The sequence below is a fragment of the Gorilla gorilla genome, chromosome 2, assembly GCF_029281585.2.
Source record: "Gorilla gorilla gorilla isolate KB3781 chromosome 2, NHGRI_mGorGor1-v2.1_pri, whole genome shotgun sequence".
NCBI lineage: Eukaryota > Metazoa > Chordata > Mammalia > Primates > Hominidae > Gorilla > Gorilla gorilla.
The window spans coordinates 41,540,770-41,566,353 of record NC_086017.1 but is presented as its reverse complement, the minus strand read 5'-3'; the positions used below and the strand labels follow the sequence as shown (position 1 = coordinate 41,566,353).

The window sequence follows — 25,584 nt, the reverse complement described above, 5'->3', positions numbered from 1 at the left end:
GAGGTGGAGGGTCACCGAAGGTCTGGCATGTTGTGCATGCTGGTGAGTGGCTCCATTGAACCTGGAGTGGACGTTAGGATCAGGTCCTGCAGAGCCTATGGGCCATGTGAAGGGGACAAACTTGATCCTGAGGGCCATGGGAAGCCTTGGAGAGTTTGAGCAAATGAGTAACATCATGTGGTATTCAGGAGATGCTGACATGACTGTTGTGCCAAGTTCCAAGCTCCAAGGAGAAGGGCCCACAAAATGCAATATTGAGCTTGGAGGTGTAGGACCATTTTTACCTAGTTTTCAGGGATATGAAAAGCAACAATTTGTAATGTTGTTCACTCATGTAACATGTATTTGTTGAGCACTGCACATGCCAGATACTGTTTTAGACACTGGGATTGCAGCAGAACATTCAGAATCCATGCCCTGATGGGGCCTGAGTGATGATGGAAGGAAACAGAGAAGAAACAAGTGAGAGGGAAGGAGGGAGGGAAAAGAAAAGGAGATGGAGATGAAGTATAATGAAGAGAAATAGAGCATGTCAGGGAGGGTAGCTGGTGGTGGGACGGGGGTCCCTCTTAGGTAAACTGGTCAGGGTACGATTCTACTAGGTAACATTCGAGTGGAGACCAGATTTAAATGAGGGAGCCAGCCATGTGAGCATCTACGGAAGAGTGTTCTGGCCAGAGGGGATGGGGGTGAAAAAGGCCCAAGATGGACCTTGTTTGGCATTTGGGCATGAGGCCAATGTGGCTGGATCAGAGTGAATTGAGTGGGATTGGCAGGAGAGTAAGTTGGTGAGACAGCAGGTTATAGGGCCGTTTAGGATATTGTGAGGGCTCAGGATGTTGTTTTGAGTGATATGGTGGCCACTGGAGGGTTTTGAGCAGGGAATATGTGACCTTACTTGTATTTTTGTTTTATTTTTATTTTATATTTTTGAGATGGAGTCTCGCTCTATCACCCAGGCTGGAGTACAATGGTGCCATCTTGGCTTACTGCAACCTCCACCTCCTGGGTTCAAGTGATTCTCCTGCCTCAGCCTCCCAAATAGCTGCGATCACAGGTGCGTGCCACCATGCCCAGCTAATTTTTTGTATTTTAAGTAGAGATGGGGTTTCACCATGTTGCCCAGGCTGGTCTCAAACTCCTGACCTCAAGTGATCCACCTGCCTTGGCCTCCCAAAGTGCTGGTACTACAGACGTGAGCCACCATACCTGCTTAGTTGTATTTTTAAAGGGTAATTTTGACTCTGCTGTGAAAAATAGACTGAGGTGGGGTGACTAGGGTGTGAACAGCAGGGGTCAGGGTAGAAGAGAGAAGGAAGCTGGCCAGGCACCGTGGCTCACGCCTGTAATCCCAGTACTTTGGGAGGCCGAGGTGGGTGGATTACAAGGTTAGGAGTTCGAGACCAGCCTGGCCAACATAGTGAAACCCTGTCTCTACTGAAAATACAAAAAATTAGCTGGGCATGGTGGTGGGTGCCTGTAATCCCAGCTACTTGGGAGGCTGAGGCAGGAGAATTGCTTGAACTCGGGAGGCAGAGGTTGCAGTGAGCTGAGATCACGCCATTGCACTCCAGCCTGGGTGACAGTGCGAGACTCCATCTCAAAAAAAAAAAAAGAGGAGGAAGCTACTGTAATAACCTAGGTGAGGTGCTGGTGGCACAGTGCTAGTGGCTGATTCTGGATGTGCATCGAAGACACTGCCAACAGGATTTGCATATGATGTGCAGTATGAGAGAGAGGAATAAAAGATGACTGTAAAGTTTTGGCCTGAACAGCTAGAATAATTATTATTATCAATTGCTATTTGTTTTATTGTTTTTTATTTTTTGTTTTATTGTGTTTTTAAATTTTGTTTTATTCTTTTATTTCTGGCCTGAACAGCTAGAATAATAATTACTAATTGCCATTTGTTTTATTGTTTTATTATTAATTGCCATTTATTATCAGTTGCCATTTGTTTCAATTGTCTATTGCTGGTAACTAACCACCCCCAAATTTTTTTTATTCATGGTTATGCAATCTGGAATGGGCTTAGCGGGGCAGCTCTTCTGCTGGTCTTGCCTGTTGTTCACTGGTGAGTTGGACTTGGCTGGAACAGCTAGGCTCTTCTTTCTTCATGAAGTCTTAGGACCTTTCCCTCTCCGTGTGTTCTTCCCACATGGTTTCTCCAACTGGGTCGCCCGACTTCTTAAATGGCAGCTCAAGGCTTCTAAGAGGGCAAAAGTGGAAGCCGGTAAGCCTTCCTAAGACTTAGGCCCCAAACTGGCACAAGATCACTTCTATTTTATTGATTAAAGTAAGTCACAGATTCAGGCCAGATTGAAGGAGGACTATGCAACAGTGTAAATTCCAGGAGGTGTGGTTCATTGGAAGTCATCAATGTAACAGATTACCACTCCATTTTATGGAGGAGGAGGAGACTAGGGAAGAACAGGTTGGAGATGTTGGGGCTATCACAAATCCAGTCTTGGATCTGATTAGGTCTGAGATATCCATCCACTAGGCATTCAAGAGGACATGTAGGCATTTGGATATATACAAATCTGGAGTTCATGAGTGAGGCTCAGGTACAAGTTTGAGAGGAAACAATGTATAGATGGTGGTCAAAGCCATGAGGCTGGATGAGTTTCTGTAGAGAGTGAGTAGAGACATGGGGAAAAATATCCAATTACAGGGTCCTGGGATATTCCAACATGGAGGGGTCAGGGAGATGGGAAGAATCTAGCAAAGGAGATTAAGAAGGTTCAGCCAGTGAAGTAAGACAGAAGTCAGAGGAGTGTGATGTTGTGGAAGCCACGTGAAGAGAGAGTATCAAGAAGAAAGAACTGATCAACTGTGTTGAATTGCTGCTGATGGGTCAAGAAAGCTGGGGCCTGCAAATGGACCCTTGTATTTGGCTTTGCCAAAGTCTGATTGGAGTGCATTCAAGGGAGAATGGGAAAAAATGTGGTATAAAGACAGGGAGTAAAGACAGCTCTTTGAAGGAACTTTGATATAAAGGGAACAGAAAATTGGGTGGAAACTGTAGGAGTATCTGAAATTAAGGGAGATTTGGTTTCTTAAGATGCTTGAATGCTGATGGGATTAGGAGACAGAGGAAAAAATGCTGCAGGAGAGAGGAAGCAGATGAGTGCATGAATTTGAGGAGGTGAGAGGGCATGGGATCCGGTGCATGGAAGGGGAGTTGGCCAGAGATAGGATAATGCATCCATTGCAGCAGGGGAGCAGGCAGAGAGAGGGGTGCAGACACCAGAAGATGGCAGGAGACCCTTGTGGTTAACTACATGGCTCTGAGCCAGACTGCCTGGGCTGGCATCCCCACTGAGTTCCTATCTATATATTACCTTGCATCTGAGTGCCTCTGTTTTCTCATCTTTAAAAGGGGGTTGATAATTGTACCTTCCTCATAGGGCCACTCTGTATGTATGTATACTGACGTGTGAAGGATTCAGAGCAGTGCCTGGCACAGAGTGAGTGCTGTGTTTGCTATTATCATTATCAAGTGAACCTTCTCTCTGGACTGCTTCAATTTTCCCAGTGAGAAAAGCAGGAAAGTGACCAGCTGAGAGTGATAAAGAGCAAAGGGTTATTAGAGGTTTGAGAAGGGAGGAGAAGACAGGGAACAAGTGGAGAGAGGAAGCAGGTAGGAGGATTGTCACACACCACCAGGGGGCCACTTAAGGTTTTGAGGTTGTGAATTTAAACTAAGAGTCTGCATGTTGTCTCTGTTTCTCCAAGAAAGTTGAGCTGCCAGATTGAGATATACAGAATGTGAGGGGCTGGATTAAACAGAGTTAAGGTTTTCTTGGTTAGTGCCTGGATGGAGGGAGAGAGTGGCAGAGTTGCTTGGTGTAGATCAAAGGGAGTTAAGTATAGGGTTGGGCCAGGGACTGTATACTGGGAGTGGAGGGAAGTGAGACCACAAGGGGGTGGTGGACAGTAAAAGGTCAATGGGTCAAAGGTGCTGGTAAGACTAGGGACTGGATGGGGTGAATGGGACATATGGGGCAATAGCAGAGAGAGGGATGCTTGAACTTGAGATTATGGGTGGCAGTTACAGATAATGACAGTGTGCCTGTTTGTAACCCTATATGGATTTCTCAGAGGATTTAGTCTAAACTCCAATGTTGCAGATATAGAAAAACCTCGAACAGTGTATTTTGAACCCTTTCAGAGAGTACAGGTGGCTTCAGAGAGTAGGTAGAAGGTGGGGGATGCAGATTGTGGCTAAAACTAGTGGATTGAGCTGTGCTCCGGTGGTGAGGTCCCTAACCTAAAGATACCCAATTCATAGCTCATCAATCAAGAACACATGAAACAAGATTCGTGCTTTGAGGCCGGGTGCGGTGGCTCGTGCCTGTAATTCCAGCACTTTGGGAGGTTGAGGTGGGCAGATCACCTGAGGTTGGGAGTTTGAGACCAGCCTGACCAACATGGAAAAACCGTCTCTACTAAAAATACAAAATTAGCCGGGCGTGGTGGCACATGCCTGTAATCCCAGCTACTCGGGAGGCTGAGGCAGGAGAATTGCTTGAACCTTGGAGGCGGAGGTTGCAGTGAGCTGAGATTGTGCCATTGCACTCCAGTCTGGGCAACAAGAGTGAAAGTCCGTCTCAAAAAAACAAAACAAACAAACAAAAAAAAGATTTATGCGTTGAAAGAGAAGCTTGCTGAGATAATTTTCTATGACTGTTAAAGAATTATTTAAGTTGTTACTAATCAAAGAAATAAATGACCTTATTTTAGACCTTCTAAATTAGCAACAAAATAGTAGATACATATTTAGTGTATACAGGGTAAAAATGATGCCCCAACTCCTTGCTGATGGCATTATAAATTGATTGCATTTTTAGAAAGCATTGACTACATGTGTCAAAAATCATAGCAATGTTCACTGAAACTTTTTAAAAAATTAAAATAATTTTAAAATTAAATGTTGAATAGATACAAAAGAATACAAAATATATGGATAATACAGGGCAGGGGTCAGCAAACTTTTTTTTTTTTTTTTTTTTTTGAGACAGAGTCTTACTCTGTCACCCAGGCTGGAGTGCAGTAGCATGATCTTGGCTAACTTCAACCTCCGCCTCCCAAGTTCAAGTGATTCTCCTGCCTCAGCGTCCTGAGTAACTGGGATTACAGGTGCTCACCATCATGTCTGGCTAATTTTTGTATTTTTAGTAGAGATGAGGTTTCACCATGTTGGCCAGGTTGGTCTCGAACTCCTGACCTCAGGTGATCTGCCTGCCTTGGCCTCCCAAAGTGCTGGGATTACAGGCAAGAGCCTTTGCACCCGGCCAGCAAACATTTTTTGTAAAAGGTCAGACAGGTGGCTTACATCCGTAATCCCAGTGCTTTTGGAGGCTGAAGCGGGAGGATCACTTCAGGCCAGGAGTTTGAGACCAGCCTGAGCAACATAGCAAGACCTTGTCTCTACCAAAACTATTTTAAAATTAGCCAGGTGTGGTAACACACACCTATGGTCCCAGCTACTGGGGAGGTTGAGGCAGGAGGATCACTTAAGCCTAGGAGTTTGAGGCTCTAGTGAGCTATGATCATACCACTGCACTCCAGTCTGGGCAACAGAGCAAGACCTTATCTTAAAAAAAATTTATTTAATTAAATAAAAGACCAGATAACAAGTGTTTTTGGCTTTGCAGACCGTATTGTATCTACTGCAACCATTCAGCTCTGCCATTTGACCACAAAGGCAGCCGTAGAAAATGCAGAAATGAATGGTTATAGTTTGTTCCAATAAAACTGTTTGTCAAAGCAAGTGAAGATTTGGCCCATGGGTTGTGTTTGTTGACCCCTGGTATATAGAATCACACTACAGCAGACATCATGTTCTCACCACAGGTTTATGGAAAATGACATCATTACCTGTGTATGCTTTAATGGATATATAACATTCTACCACATTGCTGCGTTATTTACTTTCCCAACAAATAGTCTGTGGTTGGCCACGTTGTCTCTTTTTGGCTTCTTGATGTTATAGGTGATGATATAGTGAACATCTTCTTAGGCATACAGCCTTTTTCCTTTGATTGAATTATTTCATTAGGCCCAATTTCTAGCATCAATCACAATATGCAAAGATTAACATTGCTGTGCTTGAGCTTTTTTTTGTAAAAGGGAAATTTTAATGAAAAGGGTCAGAAGGCCAGTGTTTATCCTGGAAATGAACCCCACAAGGCAGAGATATGGACCTCAGGGGTCTCTGGTCTCCCTGATCCTGCTTCCACTTCTCTTGCCAGATCCCTCCAGCTGTTCTTCTCCCTGAATCTGGTTTTCAGTATACTGTCAAGCAAAGCCTGTTATCTCTCCCGCGTGTTTGCCTTTTAATAGAAGAGAGAGTGGAGACCTGGCTTCCCTAAGCTTGTCTGTGTAAATCTGTTTCATGAGGCAACCCAGTTATGCGATCTCCATTCTTTCTCCCTTTCTGTCCTGTTGGCAGCAGTTCATCAATCCACACTTCTAGAAAGAGTGACAGTCACAACGGTAGTCTTCAGGCCCCTTGGGGGCGCTGAGCAACCCAGCATAGGCCTTGGCCAAGCAGAATTGATTCTCATTCCAGCTCTCCACTGACGTAGCCATTGTAAATTGCAAAACCTCTCTGGGCAGTTTCCTCATCTGTAAAATGGAATAGTTGTAACTGCTTACAGACATCTAAGAAGATTACACAAGATAATGAGTGTGAAACCCAAGCACTGTGCCCTGGCTTGAGCTCTAAAAACAGTTTAAATCTGAAATATTTCATATATTCTTACGGCAATGTTTTTGTCTTATACAATTGTTTCTCCTTTTTCTCTGAGCAGGTGACTGATTGTTTACAGAAGTGTCAGAGGTGGTCTCGGGGTTGCTCTGGGCATTGTGAGTCATTTTAGCTTTCAACATTGTCACTGAAATATTATGTGACAAGTTTGTGTCTAATCTCTGTTGCTCGTATCTTCCCTGGTCTCCAAATGAGGTTACTGATTCCTGATTATAGGGGTCTATAATCTGAGCCAGCATAGAATGAGCGTTTCCTGGATACTAGGTAGGCACTGGACTAATTTAACACTGCCATTTAATACTCACAATCAGCCTAGAAGGTTGGTATTTTTATTTTCTCTATTTTTACAGCTGAGGAATTGAGTCCTGGGGAGATGAATTTGCCACGTACACATGGCTAGTCACTGCTAAGGGATGACGTTCTGCTCCCAACTGAATTCCTTCTGTGAGCTGATGTCTGGGACTCTGGAAAAACCCAGGGATTAACTTCAATAGATATCTTTCTATATAGTAAATATCTTCTTGGAAAAAGTAAAATTTTATTTCAAACTCTTCCCGTCTGACAAAAATTTTAATGAATGCTTTTTATAATGTTTCAGGCACCATGAAATGGGTGTGAAGGAACCTGGCAGGTTAAGGAAACCCAGGGAAAAGGTTGGCTAAGTCAAGAAACCTTTTGCAGTGTGAATTGTCTGTGCTTTATTTTGTAAAATTGGATTTTTGTGTATTTCTCCTGGTTTTCTCAAAATAGGACATAAATGAACCTTTGTGGTGGTGGAGGCCTCTCTGCTTGCTTGTTTGCAGTGGGTGTGTTTGCCAATCTAAGGATAAAATACGAAGATGGCTCCGAAGGTTATGAAGTCATGTTTCTTTTTTCTTTCTTTTCTCTTTCTTTAAAGAGGCAACTCAGGCTGGCATACAGTGGTGCAATCATAGCTCCCTGCAGCCGGAAAGTCCTGGGCTCAAGTGATCCTCCTGCCTCAGCCTACAAATAGCTAAGATGACAGTAAGACCACAGGCTTGCACCACCACACCTGGCTAATTTAAAAACATTTTTTGTGTAGAGACAACAAGGTCTTGCAGCCAGGTTGGTCTTGAACTCCAGGGCTGAAGCGATCCTCCCACCTCAGCCTCTCAAAATGCTGGGATCACGGGTCTGAGCCAGTGCACCCAGTCAACTGATGTTTCTTTGAAGAAAATTACACCTACTCTTGGCCTTCTATTTGCAGAGGCCAGCTGTGCTCCCTGCTGTGGGGAGGGGACTATCCCTCCTTCCAAGTGTCCTTCGCCTTCCCCTATGGGTGATTGTTTATTTCGGATTTCTAAGAGCCTAAGATCCCAACCTGAAGATTATTTACTTTTAGATTGATGCAACTTTAAATGTAATTGATTGTTCTCTGAGTCCCTAGTGCAGATCCTCTCTTTTTTTCCTTCCCCCCAAATAGTTCATTGTCTTAATTATGTTAGTGGAAGAAAAGGCAGTCTTTATTGATGGCTCAGTAAATCCACAGCAGTGATTTCAGGTCATTTGGATGCCATCAGTCTGAACAGCTGGGCCGTCACTCACCCTCTGTCAGAGGCAGACAACCCAATTAGTACTCACCACTCCTTGGCTCTGTATCCCTGGTGTCCACTGTCCAAGAAATGGATGATTAAATGACTTATTTGCAAACACACCAAAAAAAAAAAAGGAGAGGGTGCCCAGGAGATTGTAGGAGAGGAAGAAATCAGACCAGACTAGGAAGTCTGTTTTAATGAAAAGTATGACATCTTGTCCAGAATGTTCAGTTGCTGGTTTTGAAGTTGATCTGGCATTCTGCACAAACTCCAATGAAACACACAACAGAAGATGAAAGAGGAAATAGTAATTCTGCTCCCAACCCATTCTGCTCCATCTCTCCAGGTATTCTATTTTTTCCTGCTCTGACAAAGCCACATCATTTTAAAGTACAGAATACATACCTAGTAGGTTGGACTTGATGTTGGCTGTGAGCCCATATTCCCTCAGTCCACAATTTTGGGAAGGTTGTCTTTGAAAATTATTATTCTCAGGTATTGCATTCCCAGTAGAACCTTTTTTCTTTTTCCTCCAACTTTTTTATTTTGAACATTTTCCAATCTACAGTAAAGTTGCAAGAATAGCACAATGGACTCTTGTATTAGTTCTAGCATTGCTATCAAGAACTACCTGAAACTGAGTAATTTATAAAGAAAAGAGGTTTAATTGACCAGTTTTGCAGGCTGTACAAGTTCTGGGGAGGCCTCAGGAAACTTACAATCATGGCAGAAGGCGAAGGGGAAGCTCTCAACATCTTACATGGCCAGAGCAGGAGAAAAAGAGCAAAGGGGGAGGTGTTATATACTTTTAAACAACCAGATCTCATGAGAACTCACTATCATGAGAAGAGCAAGGGGAAGTGTGCCCCCGTGATCCAATCACCTCCCATCAGGCCCTGTCTCCAACACCGGGGATTACAATTTGACATGAGACTTGGGTGGGGACACAAATCCAAACCATATCAACTCCCATATATTCTTCACCTTTTTTGGCCAATTACTACCATTTTGTACTTTGCATTTCTTATCCCTTCTTCCCTCTCTGCCAACCTCTCTCCTTCCCTCCTCCCTCCTTCCTCCTTCCCTCCTCCCTCCTTCCTCCTTCCCTCCTCCCTCCTTCCTCCTTCCATTTTTCTCTCTAGTTCTCAAGCTGTCTCCCTCCAGAACTTTTTCCATACACATGCATGTATATGTGTGTGTTACACATTGGGTTAGTCCATTTTCATGCTGCTAATAAAAGACATACCTGAGACTGGGAAGAAAAAGAGGTTTAACGGACTTATAGTTCCAAATGGCTGGGGAGGCCTCACAATCATGGCAGAAGGCAAGGAGGAGCAAGTCATGTTTTACATGGATGGCAGCAGGCAAAGAGAGAGAGCTTGTTTGGGAAACTCCTCTTTATAAAACCATCAGCTCTCATGAGACTTACTGTTAATGAGAACAGCACAAGAAAGACCCACCCCCATGATTCAATTACCTCCCACTGGGTCCCTCCCACGACACGTGGGAATTGTGGGAGTTACAATTCAAGATGAAATTTGGGTGGGGACACAGCCAAACCATATCATACATGTATGTTTATTTTTTGATTAACCATTTTAGAGTATGTTGCAGACATCATGACAGTTCTTTCCTACCCCTTTGGTGAGTGTCTTCTAAGAATAAGGACATTATAGTATACATGTGTCACATTGGGAAATGTAACATTGAGGCACTATTATTTCATATTCAGCCCATGGTAAATTTTCCCAACTTGTCCCAATCACGTGCTTTATGGCCATTTTTTAAAACTCCAGAATCCAACCCAGATTATGTTGCATTTGGTCATTATGATGTCTCTAGTCTCCTTTAGTCTAGAAAATTCCCCGCCTTTTTCCCTTTCATGGCAGTGATACTGAAGAGTTCAAGTCAGGTTTTCTTTGCTTTCATTTTTGTTTTCCAAACTGCTCCTCAGTTTGGATTTGATTTTTTTTTTTTTCCTCATAGTTAAGAGCCAGACTAAACAATTTGGGCAGTAATAATTGGCAGAAGTTGCTGAGCAGAGCCTTTGTTTTTCCTTTTGGTAAAGAGAAGAGGAAGATGCCTTCAGACTAGGCAATTTCATTCCTTCTGGCTCCTTTGGAGCCTTTGAAGGCCCATCCTGGAGGTCATCCAGCCACATTCTTTTTGGCCTCAAAGGTGTCTTAGGAGATCCAGAAGAGTGTGAGGCAGACCGGGTTTGAGTCTACTCATTCATTAGACATTTAGAGTGCACTTCTGATACATCAGGCTCTGGTTCCCTACCACCCAAAACATGTTCCTGAAATAAGCTAGATTCTGTGTTAAGCTGGCTTCAGCCTAGAAGTTGGTATGTATGTGAATATTCTCATGTTGCTCGAGAGAAGCAGCAACTGAAAACTTGGCTGGATATACTCAGAATTAAAAGCATAGTGAATGAGAATCTGCATTTAAAAATATGGGTAACTTAAACATGTCAAAGGAAACAAAGGTGTCTCTCATGCAGTTCATCTGTTTGTCTTGTTTTTTGCTAGGTATTAAGGAGTCTGGTGTCTATCCACTAAGAGCTTACAGTTTTGAAACGTGTGCATTAATAAGAACAAAAGAGCCTTGCAGGTGGAGATATGTGTGAGGTGCAGAGGATAGGAGAGAGGGGTTGTTACTTTAGCCTTGAAAGCAGGAACTGTCAAAAAAAGCTTCACAGAGCAGGGAGCTACTTGAGCTGATGAGCTTTTTGTCATAGAGACAGGGCAGGAGAAAGGGCAGAAAAAGGGAGTGTGTGTGTGTGTGTGTGTGTGTGTGAGAGAGAGGGGAGATTTGTGCAGGGAGGGATGGGGGCAGTCAGTCAGGACATCGTGTGAGACCAGAGGGAGGTGGGGGCGTTATCTCTTACAGAGATTTTAGAAAGATGACTCTGGCTGTTGTGTGGAGGAGAGTTGGAGGTATAGCAGGATGCTGGGCCTCCAGTTCAGGAGCCACACCTCCTACGCCCTTCCTTCATTGCAACGATCTCCCTCCCATTTATGATATTAATGATACTGTTTGGAATGGTGGATTTTCTTGCTATGTTGGGCAGAGTGAAATGGCCCTAGAAGATGGGGCTCATGTCCCATTCTCTTGCCCATTTGATCTCCTTTGCCCACTTCTTTTAAAAAAATTATTATTATTATTATTTGTAGTGATGGGTTCTCACTATGTTGCCCAGGCTAGTCTTAAACTCTTCCTGCCTTAGCCTCCCACTGTTGGGATTACAGGCACAAGGCACCATACCTGGCCCTTCCCCCTCTTCTTAATCCGTGACAGCAGCTGGGGTGGCCCAGACATCCTAGCTGTCTCCCTTGTCCACTGAGAGAAGATGTTCTTGTTAACCAGAAGCAGATAATCATGATGTGTCATGGGGTAATGGCAGGGACTTGGAGGTGGCACCTGGGAGCCTGAGGTTCCCTGCTGGCTCAGCCACTGGGTGGCCCAGGCATAGCGCTCTCACCTGTGGGACCAGGGCAGTGCAGTAAATCATCTTGCTTTTTAGTTCTGACATTCCGTGACTCAGGGTTCCAAGTGGAGTTCTTTTTCTTATTTATTTACTTATTTATTTTTTTAAATCCTTCAGCTTTTGAATTCAGAAATGCTGACTAAATTAGGGGAAATATCTTAAATTCTTCTCCTTTTCAAAAGTACATAACTAGAGAGTAAATATTGTATCAATTTTCCTTGTTAACTTTAGTCTTGGGTACAAACATGAGGATTCTTGTCTAGAGGTGGAATTATTGCCACAGAAGCCCCATTGCCATAGAGTGGGGAAAAAGACACGAGCCAAGGTTACGCAGTTATCTTTGTTTGAAGTTATACCCGTCAGGGCTGATGGCCTCAGTGTATATTTCTGTCCTTCCCCTCCCCTGGCTTGCCTTCTGATCACAGGGCCACTTGGACCTGGGAAGGGAGAGAGCAGGAGACAGAGTCACTTGGGGAAGGGATGCAGATGCAGACATTTGTGGCAGCCTGTCCTTTGTCATTGATTTAGCTTCATTAAGGGATTTCCAAGCTGCTTAAATTCACACTCCCCAGCTTGTGCACCCTGTCTGGGTGGAGTTCATAGGGGAGCCCTTGGGTGATTCTGGGGCAGAAGAGGGAAGTGTGGTGAGTATTTGGGGGTTATTTACTCTGCTATTGGACAGCTAAGTGGTGGGAGAACACAGCAGCCTGACCCCAGTGAAGCCTCATTGGAAGAGCAGCCCCCAGAGAGCACAGTGATGGTTGCTGAATGATGACCTGTCCCCACGAAAAAGGCATAGGAAGTAATAGAGGTGGCATCTGAAGGTTATTTCAAGCTAAATGCTTTTCGTGGTCAGATGAGATCCTAGGACCGCCAGATTCTCAATTTTTTCAAGTCGTGGATTAAAGAAAATTAGGAAACCTCCATTGATTTGCATAGTTGTGTTTTTAAATAATGTTTCTTCCTTGTGTGTATTATAAAAACAAAGCAGAAAGATACTCAGAAAAAAAAGTGTTAAAATCACTCAGTTCTGTCACCCAGACAGATATGTTAACATTTTGAGTGTTTTTATGATTCTTGGATTGTATTACATGTTCAATTTTACATCTGGCTGCTTTTTTATTTAGGACAGGCACATTTTCTCCTGACATACTTTTCAAATGAAAGATAGAAAAGCATTAAAGGAGATCTACCAAGCTTTACCTCTCTAGCAGATGGGGCTTTTTCTAGTTTCCTCTGAAATTTGTGTACTTTGCCGTTCTCATGTCTGCCTATCTCTCTCTGGACATCTGTATTAGTCCCTTTAGTGTTGCTGTGACAGAATGAGACTGAGTCGTTTTTCAGAAAAGTACATTTATTGAGCTCACAATTCTGCAGGCTGGGAAGTTTAAGAGCATAGTGTCACATCTGGCTGGCTTCTGGTGAGGGCCATGTGCCGGGTCAAAACGTGGCAGAAAAGGGAGCGGGTGTGTGCAGAGATCATGTGGGAAGCACAAGGGTCTAGGAAGCCAAAGTCGCTTCTAGAACAGCATGCTCTTGCGGTCCCTAATTCGCTCCTGAGAGAGTGAGAACTCGCTCCTGAAGGAAGGCATTAATCTCTTCATAAGGGATCTGCTCCCATTACCTACACACCTTCTACTAGTCCCCACTTCCTAACACTGCCACATCGGGGATCAAATTGCAACACACATTTGGGAGAGGACAAACTCAGACCACAGCAGCATCTCTTCTCCCTTCCATCACATCCAAGTCACTTGCAGGGAAGGGTGTTGGAATCCTGAAGTAGAGTCAGGGTTACAGATCTGTGAGCCTGTGTGATATTTGTGGTCCATGATCATACACCCTCCCAAATGTTTTCATGGGAGTGAGGGACTGCAGAAAGGAAGGACAGAATTAGTTATGTAAAGAGAGATTGTAAACCAGCCCCATGGTGTTGGTCAACTTGCTGGAACCCGGTGTGTTCCCTGCGTGGCCCAGCAGGTCTGGGCTAGCTTTCCAGTTTCAAAATCCTGTGAGTCCACGTTAGGAGGAACAGAATGAGATGCTCTGGGTTAAGGCTGGCTGTGTGTTGCCGCTAAGTGGGTGGATTATTAATACCCGATAACTGTTTGGGAGGCCAAGACGGGTGGATTGCTTGAGCTCAGGAGTTTGTAATGAGCCTGGGCAACATGGTGAGACCTTGTCTCTACTAAAATAAAAAAAATTAGCTGGGTATGGAGGCATGTGCCTGTAGTCCCAGCTACTCAGGAGACTGAGGCAGGAGAATCACTTGAACCCAAGAGGTGGAGGTTGCAGTGAGCTGAGATTGTGCCACTGCACTCCAGCCTGGGTGACAGAAGGTGACTCTGTCTCAAAACAAACAAAAAATACCCGATATTTGTTTTAAGTTAATTTAAGATCACTCTAGGACAGTGAAAAATGGACTTTCTCTTCTTTAAAAAGCAGTAACAGTAATGAGTTATGGGCTTCCCAGTTTCAGAGTACCCTTCAGTTGCTTTAAGTGACTTACAGTAGATGATTAAGTAATCATTGGGTTACAGGCATTTGGGGTTGTAGAGCCCCCTGAGTGACCACCTGGATCCACTTTGGATCAATGAGGAGTCTCTGCCTTATCTCTACCAGAGTTATCCGGGCCTCTACAAGGTCTCTGTCTTCAATCATGGTGCCAATAACAAACCTAGGGGTAGCCACTCTGCCAGTCCTTTAGCAGCAGATTCTGTATGTTAAGTGCCAGCCTGCTTTGTAACTTCCACTGGTTTCTCCTGGACCAGCCTTGAGGACTGACCTCCACAGATGGAATCACCATGGCCCCTCTTGTCTGCGGCAGCTCTGTGGATATTTGCCTGCTGATGGGCCTGCCCCGTCCTGGAGCTGGGCCCTTTCCACAGTCCTACCCTTCCTCAGTCATGGTGGGGCTTGTACACCATTCTTCTACCGAGGCCTCCCAGTGCACACTGTCATTGGTGGTGGGTCCTGGTCTGCCTGGACCCTCTATGAAGTGGCACCAACAAACCCCAGTATCCATGTTTGTGAGAACACACTGATTGCCGACCCCTCCCTTCCCCTGCCCCAGCCCACTTGGTCTTGCCTGATGGCAGGGGGAATACAGAAAAGCCCTTCCAGGCTGTTTTCTTCACATCTCTAAATAATGGAGAGTTAGGAGAGAAATGGCAGTGGAGACTGAGACAGAGACTATTGTGTTAGCCCAGGTAAACAAGGAAGAAAATCACTCAGAACAGTCTTGTCCACAAAGCTGGGCTCTCGTTGATTCCACTGCCACTTCTCATTTCTTTGATATTGTTTCCCTTGGTTTGTCATTTGTGCACAAGTCGAAACAGACTGCTCCCTGGCTGGAGATGTTATGAATTTGCTTGACAGTGGTTGCAGCCTTTACTTTTCTTTTCAGCTTTTCCATGTAATCCCAGGGATTGTCTGACTTTGTGTCCTTCCAAATGCAGGTGGTGCTTCCCACCTTTATCCTGGAGAAGCGATCTTTGCTGGAGATGTATGCAGATTTTATGGCGCACCCAGACCTACTGCTGGCCATCACCGCTGGGGCCACACCAGAGGAGAGAGTCATTTGCTTCGTTGAGTATTATCTCACAGCCTTTCACGAGGGCCGCAAGGGCGCTTTAGCCAAGAAGCCCTACAACCCCATCATAGGCGAGACATTTCACTGCTCCTGGGAAGTTCCCAAGGACAGGGTCAAGCCTAAGAGGACTGCTTCCCGCTCTCCTGCCAGCTGTCACGAACACCCAATGGCCGATGACCCTTCCAAAAGCTACAAACTAAGGTTTGTGGCTGAGCAAGTGTCCCATCACCCACCCATCTCCTGCTTCTACTGTGAGTGCAAGGAGAAGAGACTGTGCGTCAACACTCATGTATGGACCAAAAGCAAGTTCATGGGCATGTCCGTGGGGGTCTCTATGATAGGGGAAGGTAAGCCATGTCGTATGTTGGAGTTTGGCTCTTACACAGTGACGTTTCTATACCTGGTAGATGATTGATAATTTTGTGTGTGGAGTTTTTTTTGTTGTTGTTTTTAACTGGTTTTGGAATTAGAGTGTGGGTGGTAAAAGGGATGGGTTTTGTTGTTTGGGAACAAGGTCTGGTAATTTCCCAGTGGGGCCAAGGTAACGGACTATCTGCCTGACAACCGCCCACCTGGACCTTCCCACCTGGACCTTCCCATGCTGTGCACGTGCGTGCGTGCACGCCTTACAGGTACTGTTTTCTTTCAGCTTTGCATGAATATAAGAGTTGGCCTCCAAATCTGTGAAAACACATTTTTATTCATTCTCACCGGTGTTCTGGCTCACAGACAATGAGGATAATCATGCTGCCTATTCAAAATCTGCTCATAAAAATTCCCAAAACAAATCTTTTGACTCTATGCTAGAAATTCTGAAGCAAGAACATAGTATAATCACGCCACTGGTGGATCACACATTCTTATTTTAGCAAATAGATGTGAATGAAGTTTATTCATTGTTTGAAGAAACCTATAATAATCCTTGTTAAATTCAAGCGTCTGTGTTACTGGTTCTTCAACTTTTTTTTGAGTCACAAATCTCTTCAGGGCTCTAAGGCTGTGATTCTCTTCCTAGAAAAAAGGAATCTAACTCCAAATTTGTCTTTGAGTTTCAGGGAGTACATGGCTCCTTAGAAGCCCTTCCAGAACCCCATGAGATAAGAGCACCTTTCATTCACTTAGCACATTTTTATTGAGCACCTACTAGATGCTTGGCATTGCCTTAGGAGCTGTGGCTACTTGAGTAAACAAAACAGACCAAGAAGATCTGTTCTGATGTTGATTCTGTTCTCCTTCTTTCTCACGGGGAAATGAAATAAATAAGTAAATAAAATTGATTGTGTGGTAAGTTGAAGAATGATAAGTGTTGTAGAGAAACAAAGCAGGTGGGGGTCTGGGGAAGACCAGGGAGAGGGCAGTTGAGCTTTCAGATGAGCTGGCCAGTGGGAAGACCTCACTAAGGTGATATCTGAGCAAAGACCCAAAGCGGGCAAAGAGGGGTAAGGCAAGCCTTATAGATCACTGGGAAAGAGTTTGTGTGCAGAAAGAATGAGGCAGAGGCCTAGAGGTAAAATGTCCCTGGCACGGGGAAGGAGACAGGAAGCCCATGTGGCTGGAGCAGGGTGAACAGGAGCAGGTGGAGGTCAGGGAGGTGACGGTGGCCAGATCACATAGGACCTCATGGGCTATTGCTAGGGACACTGGCTCTTACAGTGAGGGAGCCCTGAAGCCACTGGTGCTTTTGAGCTGGAGAGTACCAGGCTCAATCTCATAGTTCAGCAAGACTGCTCCAGCCAATTGTTGAAAACAGACCCTGGCAGGGGTAATGGTGGAAACAAGGAGACTAGGGAGGAGGTTGCGAGAATAACTAAGCAGGTGATGATGGTGGCTTGGACCAGGTGGAAAATAGTGGAGGAAGTAAAAGTAGTGGAGTAGTAAGGATCTGGATAGGTTCTAAAGTTAGAGCCAAGAGGATTTGCCTCTGGATGGGATGTGGAGTGTGAGAGAAAGTGTTGCCAAGGTTTTGACCTGAGCACCTAGAAGGATGGACTAGCTGTTAAAACTGAGATGGGGAGACTGAGGGCTGGGTATTGGGCTACTTTGAAGGAAGAGTATGGGAGCTCAGGGCGGTTGTTAGGGTTTAGTCATTGAAGGGAGTGCTAAAGTAGGCAATTGTGTATGCAAGCTGGAGTTTCATAGGGAGGGTCCTGGCTGAGATAAAATATTTAAGGCCTTGAGACTAATGAGACTGCTGAGTGAGCACTGATTTCTGAAGCATTAAGCAGCATTAAGAGGTCTGCAAGATGAACAGCCAGCCGAGGAGACTGATGAGAGGTGGCCAGAGAAGTAGACTGAATGAAATGGGAGAAGGTGCTCCTTGCGAGGCAAGTGAAGAAGGGCTTCAAAGTGCGAGAGTGATCAACTGCATCACATGATGCTGGTTACTCCAGTAAGATGAGAACTGAGAAGGGATCATGGATTTTGGATCATGGAGGTCATTCGTCACCTTGACAGCAGTTGTCAGTGGAGTGGCACTAGTGAAAATCTGACTAGAATAAAGTCAAGAGAGAAGGAAGGAGAGGAACTGGGGACTGTAAATGTGGACAGTTCTTCCTTATTTAGGGTTTGCATGCAATGGTACTATTTAGGAAAGTAGCCACTCTTGGGTTCCACTTCTCTGTTAGGTTTACACCCCAAAGTGCTGCTCCCCCTCTTGCATAGGTAAGATGGCAACTCCAGAGTGCCTACAGGTGTACTCAGCATTCGTGTTGGGCCTTCACTGGGGTCTTCCTTGCATGCAGGTCTAGTAATCAGCAGCTCATGCTGCACTCGTCACACCTTCCTCTCAAGGATCAATCAGGATCAAGAAGTTCACCAGTGAGACATTCATTAATTTGTGTAGGAAGCTAGGGACACACCTGTCACCAGGATGATCTTGGGCCACCCAGTTTAGGCCTTTTCCACAGTTCAGATGGAGGTGGGTTGTATCTGTGGGGGAAGGATGTAAAAATACATCTATCTTTAGATAAACCTCATCAATAATGAGTATTATCCTCCTCTTAGGTTATCTTCTGTGAGAGTGCAGTATTACAACTATTTTCCAATTACAAAAATCCCAATTCATGACTGGGTTGTCTGGCTTTTCCTGCTGTTGACAAGGGGAGATGGATGCCTGAAGTGGTTTCTCTTCTTAAAGAGGAGTTGTTACCAGTGATGACTGGACCATGAAATCTTGTAGCTGAAAGGGCATTTGTCCACCATATGCTCCAGGGTTTCCAGCTGTGCTGTAGAGAATCCCAGGCTCCTTAGAGGGGCACAGGAAGTGAGTGGCAAGGTTGGTGTTCTTCCAAGTCCACTGCAGCCCGAGTATCTCCATCCATCCTTATCTATTTACCAGAGGGACTTCCCTATACAAGTTTATTTCCAAAAGGGTCCTGTTGCTTCAGAATGCTCAGCAGACCCCGGATGAGTCCAGCTATCCTCATTTCACAGATGAGGAGCCCGAGAGAGGCAGCTTGCCTAGGAACTCATGCATAATTCACAATATCCATCCTGCCCTCAGCACAAGCCATTGAAGGGGGATGCAGGGCAGGTGCTGGGGTCTCCTTGAGTCAGGGGCCATTTCTCAGCTCATCTCTGACCTGTGGATGAGATACCAGAATCTGAGGAGGTTCAGGCAGCCCCCTGAGTTCACAAGCCCAGGAAGAGCAGAGGAGCAGGGTTGAGCAACAGGCGGTGGGCCGGGGAAGGGGGACCAGGTCAAGGGGGATTAGAGCCCTATATGGACACAGCCGGGGCTGTTGAGGCCTCTCTCTGACACTGAGAAAACAAACTTGATTCAAGTGTGCTTCTGTGGGGGCAGGGCTAGAGGAACGAGAGGTATTTCCTCACTGGCCTCTTTTCTGACCCCGGTGACTGCTTGTTCTCCTGAACTCTGCCTTCTCCTTGGATGAAGCGACAGGGAGCTACCACCGTGCAGCACTGTTTGGGTTAAAGCCCCCTGGCAGGTTTCAAAAAGGTGTTTCAGCCCAGACTGGGGACTCTGGAAGTTGCGTGAACTAAGAGCTCCGGTGAGAATACTCGGGTAGCTCTTCCTATTGAAAGCAGGGAGAAGATTGCCAAGGACTCCCCTGTGGGAGGTTTATGTTCATATTGATTTTTATACTTGAGTTTGTAATAAGAAATGGGAGCAACATTAATCTTGATTTTGACTTATCTGTGGCTCTGTGTTTTCATAGGTTGCTTTGGGCTTGGCTTGTGCTATGAGGTTTATATTGGTAAAAAATCTTTTCCTTTTCTTAAAAACAAAAATTGGTATTCAGGAGACTCATCTCATTCTATTTAATTTTATTCCTTATTCTAAATTTCCCATGTAATGAATATTTTGAAGATGAAATAGGTTTGTTTGCTAGAGAAGGTAGAGAAGGCAGTTCACACTTTGTATTTATGCCCCATATGCGAGATAATTCCTTACACATTTTCTACAGTTAGTATTTTAATCATGTTTACCTCCTTATTGGTAACAGTGGTGGCTCGAATAAATCTGTCATTTACCCATTCACTTATCCATTCATCCATTTATTTGTGAAGTGATTGGCACCATCCTTGATGCCAGAGATGCAGCAGAGGCCACAGCACACAGATTCCCTGCCCCCGGGAGCTCATGCTCCAACAGGAGGGTCAGAGAGAAGACAAGACATGTGCGTGAAGTCCTCAGTGTGATGGATGATGACTGACACTAAGAGACAAAGTAGGAAGGAGGAGAGAGAGTGAAGTTGGGGCAGGGAGGTTGCAATTTTCAATAATGTGGACCTCAGCAAGATAGAGCAGCTGCGGAAAGGCCTGAAGCAGGTTTAAGAAGGGGTCTTCTAGGCAAAAAAGAACAGCAAGTGGTAAGGCCCCACGCTGGGAGCTAGTGGCTGGGGTGTTTTGAGGACAGCCAGGGGCCACTGTGTCTGCAGCAGAGTGAGTGGGTGGCTGGGAAGAGAGGAGATAAAGCCAGAGAGGAGAGGCCACATTTTGGGATCTGATTTTGGGGCTCTGGAACGTCTTTGCCGTTTGCTCTGAGATGGGAGTCGCTGAGGGTAGACATGATTTTAGCAGCATCCCTGTGTTGGCTGAGTGAAGAATAGACTGAAGGCAGAAGTGGAGAGGGCCCAGTGCAAAGATAGAAGCAGAGAGGCAAGTTGTTTCTTATTTCTCTTCTTCCCTCCTACACACACACACACACACACACACACACATACACACACACACACACACACACACACAGTTTGAATCTGTGATTAGTCAGAGTAAGTGCTTGGTGAATAGAATGCCTTTTGTCTGGGGATTTCCCTGCACTCAGCAGAAGTGCTTGTTGCCGCTTGTCAAGGCCTGAGAAAGCCAGATTCTTAAATTGGAGTAGAGGGTCAATACCTCCCAGTCTGTGAGCCCCTAATTCTTGCCATTAGACAAATATGTGGAAATGTTCAAAAAGGTAGATTTGCAAATCCATTTTTGGTTATTTAGGGAATTTTTCACAGAAACGCAATCTCTCCCTTCAGGATCCTTCCTTCTCTACCAAATAGCAGTCACTTTTCCCCTGTCCCCGACCACCAGCGGTGGGCTCCTACAAGGAGGTGGGTGTGCAATGGTGTCACGTGTGTGATTGTGTTTTAAAGCTGGTTATTCTCTCTTCCCCACAAAATGTGTTCATCTTTCCCTTCTTCCCTCTACACAGCATGTTCATCATCATCTTCTTCCCTCTGCTTCCCTGCACCCTTGTCCTTCCTGTCTCCCTCTGGTGTCTCTAGCCGTTTCACTTAAGCCACACCGTCAACGGGGCACCCCTCAGCCCAGCACAGCACATGGCCTCCTGTCATTGCCTCTGCAGCTGAACTTGAGAGAGTGATGAGGTCCTTTTAGCCCTCTGTCCCCTGAACTAACCAACATCTTTGCTCTGTCTTATGTTGGCCGTTGTTGAGTGTCCGTGTCTCCACAGGGTAGGCCTGTGAGGTCTCAGGATCATAGCTCCTCTGTTTCTCATAGGCAGCAGGCAGAGGCTGGAGCCCTTGATTCACTGTACCCAGCCCAGGACCACAGTGTCGTGGGCGAGAAGCCGGGGAACACCCTCTCCTGAGGCCCTCAGATGCAGCCTGCAGATGAAGCAGGATTAGAATTTGTTGCTCTCACTTTTTCTAACTGCTTGAAAATGCCACTCAGAACTTCTCAATAGCATGCTGAGTTCAGAAAGAAGATTCTGGAGAGAGACTGTGAAAGGCCTCTCCTGGACATGGCCCTTCCTGGCCACTCACCTGATGTTTTCCTGCTGCGGGTGGGCCTGGGCATGGCCAGGGGACCCTTGGCTCGTTCTTGTGAGGCCTTGAGTTTGCCTAAGTCCTTTCAGTAGCTGTGTCCCCTTATCTTTTGTATTAATTAAAATGTGTCCGCTGTAACGCAGGATCTGATTTTTCACACAAACTATTTCTAAGAATCTCCAAACTTCGAAGCAGAAGGTTCTGGCTCCCACACTCAGAGCTCCTTTGATTGGGGGAAGGCAGGAGGTTGGATAATTTCCCTTCCCTCGCATATTTCCTGCATATTCTATGAATTTGTTGATTGGGTGTAAATAATGCTTTTTCCATCTCCTCATTATAAAAATGAGGTCTTACATGGGTCCACTTGGAATTGTGAACGTAAATACGTGGGCTTATCTCTTAAATCATGGCCTTTAGGCTGTGGCATATTTGACTGTAATGAGATGCTATTATGAAGTGCTTCATTATGCCCTGAATTCACTCACGTTGACCCCAGAGACTGCACCCCTTTCTCCCACCCTGTCGTTTCTATTGCTCTAACAGTGAGAGCCGACACTGTTCAGTCAACCTAAGACCTCTGTCCATGGGAAAGTGTGGGCTGCTCACCCCTCCCAACCTCGCACCGCTGTGGAGCTGACGGGCGTTCAGCTGCTCTTTGCAGCCCACTTCCCTCAAAATGCCTGAATCAATGCCTGGTAAATGGTGCAGGCTCTTAATTGAGTCTGTGGGGAAAAACAGTTAGTTCTAATGAGAGGAAGCGACATGATTGCCACTGGGCTTGTGAGTGCCAATGCTGCCGGGTCTGCAAACACACTTCCCAGAGTTCCTTCTGTGACTCTGCTTTCCAGGATGAATGTCCCAGCTGAATATTTTGGTTCCTCAGATTGAGAATGGACACAAAATTATTTTAAGTTTATCAGTTTGAAAATCTTAATGCTTTGCCTTTATTGGCGAATCAATTTGTGGAATTTCAAATGAAGATCTCCCAGCCTGAGGACTAACCATGCATGGAAGGATTGATTATTTGATGTTCTTTTTTTTTTTTTTTAGCTTCTCTTAGCTGTTAGGCCAAATGAAGAAGTAACTTATATTTGTGATCCCATTTGTAAGTCTAATTTTAATATGTCTTTTATTCATATTAAGGAGATTTTTTTTAAATGCAACCCTGAAAAAAAAGAGTATGTACTAAGAAGGCATAATTGCAGGTGATTTGATGAATGAACACACATTTATGGATTTTCAGAAACAAGCCAAAGGCATGTGGTCTTGCCAGTGCCTTCAAATCAGTTTAGCTCTGAGGCTCACTGACCTCCCCAAGGACTTGGGGGAAATTTTACCTTAATTTGGAAGAGATTTTTCTGAAGACAAATGGGAGGAGGATGCTATCTCTTATGCAGTATTACATTAGAGAAAGTCTGCCCTGTGTCTCTCCCATCCCTCACAGGTATAGCCTATTGGAAGACGTTGTAGTTTCCTCTTTTTTTTTTTTTTTTTTTTTGAGATGGAGTCTCGCTCTGTCGCCCAGGCTGGAGTGCAGTGGCGCAATCTCGGCTCACTGCAAGCTCTGCCTCCCAGGTTCACGCCATTCTCCTGCCTCAGCCTCCCGAGTAGCTGGGACTACAGGCGCCCGCCACCACGCCCGGCTAATTTTTGGTATTTTTAGTAGATATGGGGTTTTACCATGTTAGCCAGGATGGTCTTGATCTCCTGACCTCGTGATCCACCCGCCTCAGCCTCCCAAAGTGCTGGGATTACAGGCGTGAGCCACCATGCCCCGCCCTGTAGTTTCCTCTTTATTGCCAGGTGGTGATACCCATCGAGAGGGCTGCTTTAAAGAATGAGGAGTAATTAAGACATAAAACCTTCAGGATTTTGGCAGTGTGCCATGCTGCAGTGCTGTTAGCTGAGTTTAGAATTGCCTTCTCCATCTTTACGACAGCCATGGGAGATACAGATACCATTATCTCTGCATCACAGATGAGGAATCTGAGGCACAGAGAAGTTAAGATTGCCAGGCTGGTGAGTGACGGAGGACTTGGAATGATTCTCTAAGATTTCATCCAGGTCTTAAAAAAAGTCGTGGCATATTCTCCATGAAAAAACATGGTGAAGAAAATCTCAGCTGTACAGTCCTACCTTACTACAAAGTTTATATTTATGAATGAGACTAGGAATACCAGCCAGCCAAGTTTGTGGCTGTTGTGTGTTTCCAGTCTGTAGAGGTTTCCTGCTAGACATGCAAGTGGTGGGAGTTCCCAAGGTATCCCAATTAAGGACATGAAGGGTGAACCACAAAATAGGAATGCAGTAGACATCAGGGGCAAGGTTATGGTGCCAGGGAGACATATTGCTTGCCTGGAAGGATTTTACTACCAAGTAGAGATGCTCCTTGGCTTATGATGGGGTTATGTCCCAATAAGCCCATCTGAAGGTGAAAATATCCTAAGACGAAACTACATTTAATATACCTAGCCTAGCAACATCCTTGCTTAGCCCAGCCTATCTGAAACATGCTCAGAACCCTTACATGAGCCTGCCATTGGGCAGAGTCATCCGGTAGCACAGTACACTCGAGAGGATGGGTTGTGTCCTAGTCCGTTTGCGTTGCTATAAAGGAATACCTGAGAGAAAAGAGGTTTATTTGACTCACAGTTCAGCAGGCTGTACAAAAAGCATGGCACTAGCATCTGCTTCTGACGAGGGCCTCAGGCTACATCCACTTGTGGTGGAAGAGGAAGGGGAACCCCTGTGTGGGGGTCACATGGCAAGAGCAGAAGCAAGGTGGGGGAGGTGTCGGACTCTTTTCCATCTATCTATCTATCTATCTATCTATCTATCTATCTATCTATCTATCTATCTATCTATCTCTTATCTCTATCTATCTATCTATCTATCTATCTATCTATCTATCTATCTATCTATCTATCTATCTATCTATCTCTTATCTCTATCTATCTATCTATCTATCTATCTATCTATCTATCTATCTATCTATCTATCTAATCTATCTATCTGAGACAGGGTCTCACTCTGTCGTCCAGGCTGGAGTGCAGTGACGTGACCACGGCTCACTGCAGCCTCGACCTCCCGTGCTCAAGTGATCCTCCCATCTTAACCTCCCAAGTAGCTGGGACTGCAGGTGCTCACCACCACGCACAGCTAATTTTTAAAAAAAATTTTTTTATAGAAATGAGGCTTCGTCATGTTGCCCAGGCTGGTCTCAAACTCCTGGGCTCAAGCCATCCTCCCACTTCCACCTCCCAAAGTGCTGGGATTACAGGAGTGAGCCACTGCACAGGCCTAGCCTCTTTTTGACAACTAGCTCTCAGGGGAGCTCTTGCAAGAACTACTAATGCGAGCACTCACTCATTACTGCTAGGATGGTCATAAGTCATTAATGAGAGATCCCTCCCCATGACATAAACACCTCTCACTAGGCCCCACCTCCAACATTGGAGATCAAATTTCAACATGAGTTTTGGAGGGGGTCAAATATCCAACCTATATAGGAGTTTGTTTACAGTCACTTTGGGAGGCAGAGGCAGGAGGATCACTTGAGCCCAAGAGTTTAAGACCAGCTTGGGCAACATAGGGAGACCTTGTCTCTATAAATAATTTTTTTTTCAATTAGTTGGGTATGGTGGTGCATGCTTGTAGTCCCAGCTACTCAGGAGGATTGCTTGAGTCCAGGAGGTCAAGGCTGCAGTGAGCCATGATCGCGCCACTGCACTTCACCCTGAGTGACTGAGTGAGACCCTGTCTCCAAAAAAGAAAAAGAGCCTCGCTGCCTGGCATTACACGAGAGTGTCATCCCATATATCACTAGATTCAGAAAAGACCAAAATTCAAAGCACGGTTTCTATTGAACACTTACTGCTTTGGCACCATTGTAAGGTCAAAACATTGTAAGTTGAACCACAGTAAGTTGGGGG

General features: G+C 45.2%; 1 protein-coding gene across 7 annotated transcripts in view; it reads left to right on the top strand.

The window, feature by feature from the left end:
• The window catches only part of OSBPL10 (oxysterol binding protein like 10), a 418,377-nt gene that overhangs the window by 379,920 nt on the left and 12,873 nt on the right, over positions 1 to 25,584 (top strand). For all 7 annotated transcript variants that reach the window (XM_055383346.2, XM_019023911.4, XM_019023909.4 and 4 more), the window contains one exon: positions 15,280 to 15,760. In XM_055383346.2, the coding sequence (XP_055239321.1) occupies positions 15,280 to 15,760 (481 nt within the window). The remainder of the gene's footprint in view (positions 1 to 15,279; positions 15,761 to 25,584) is intronic.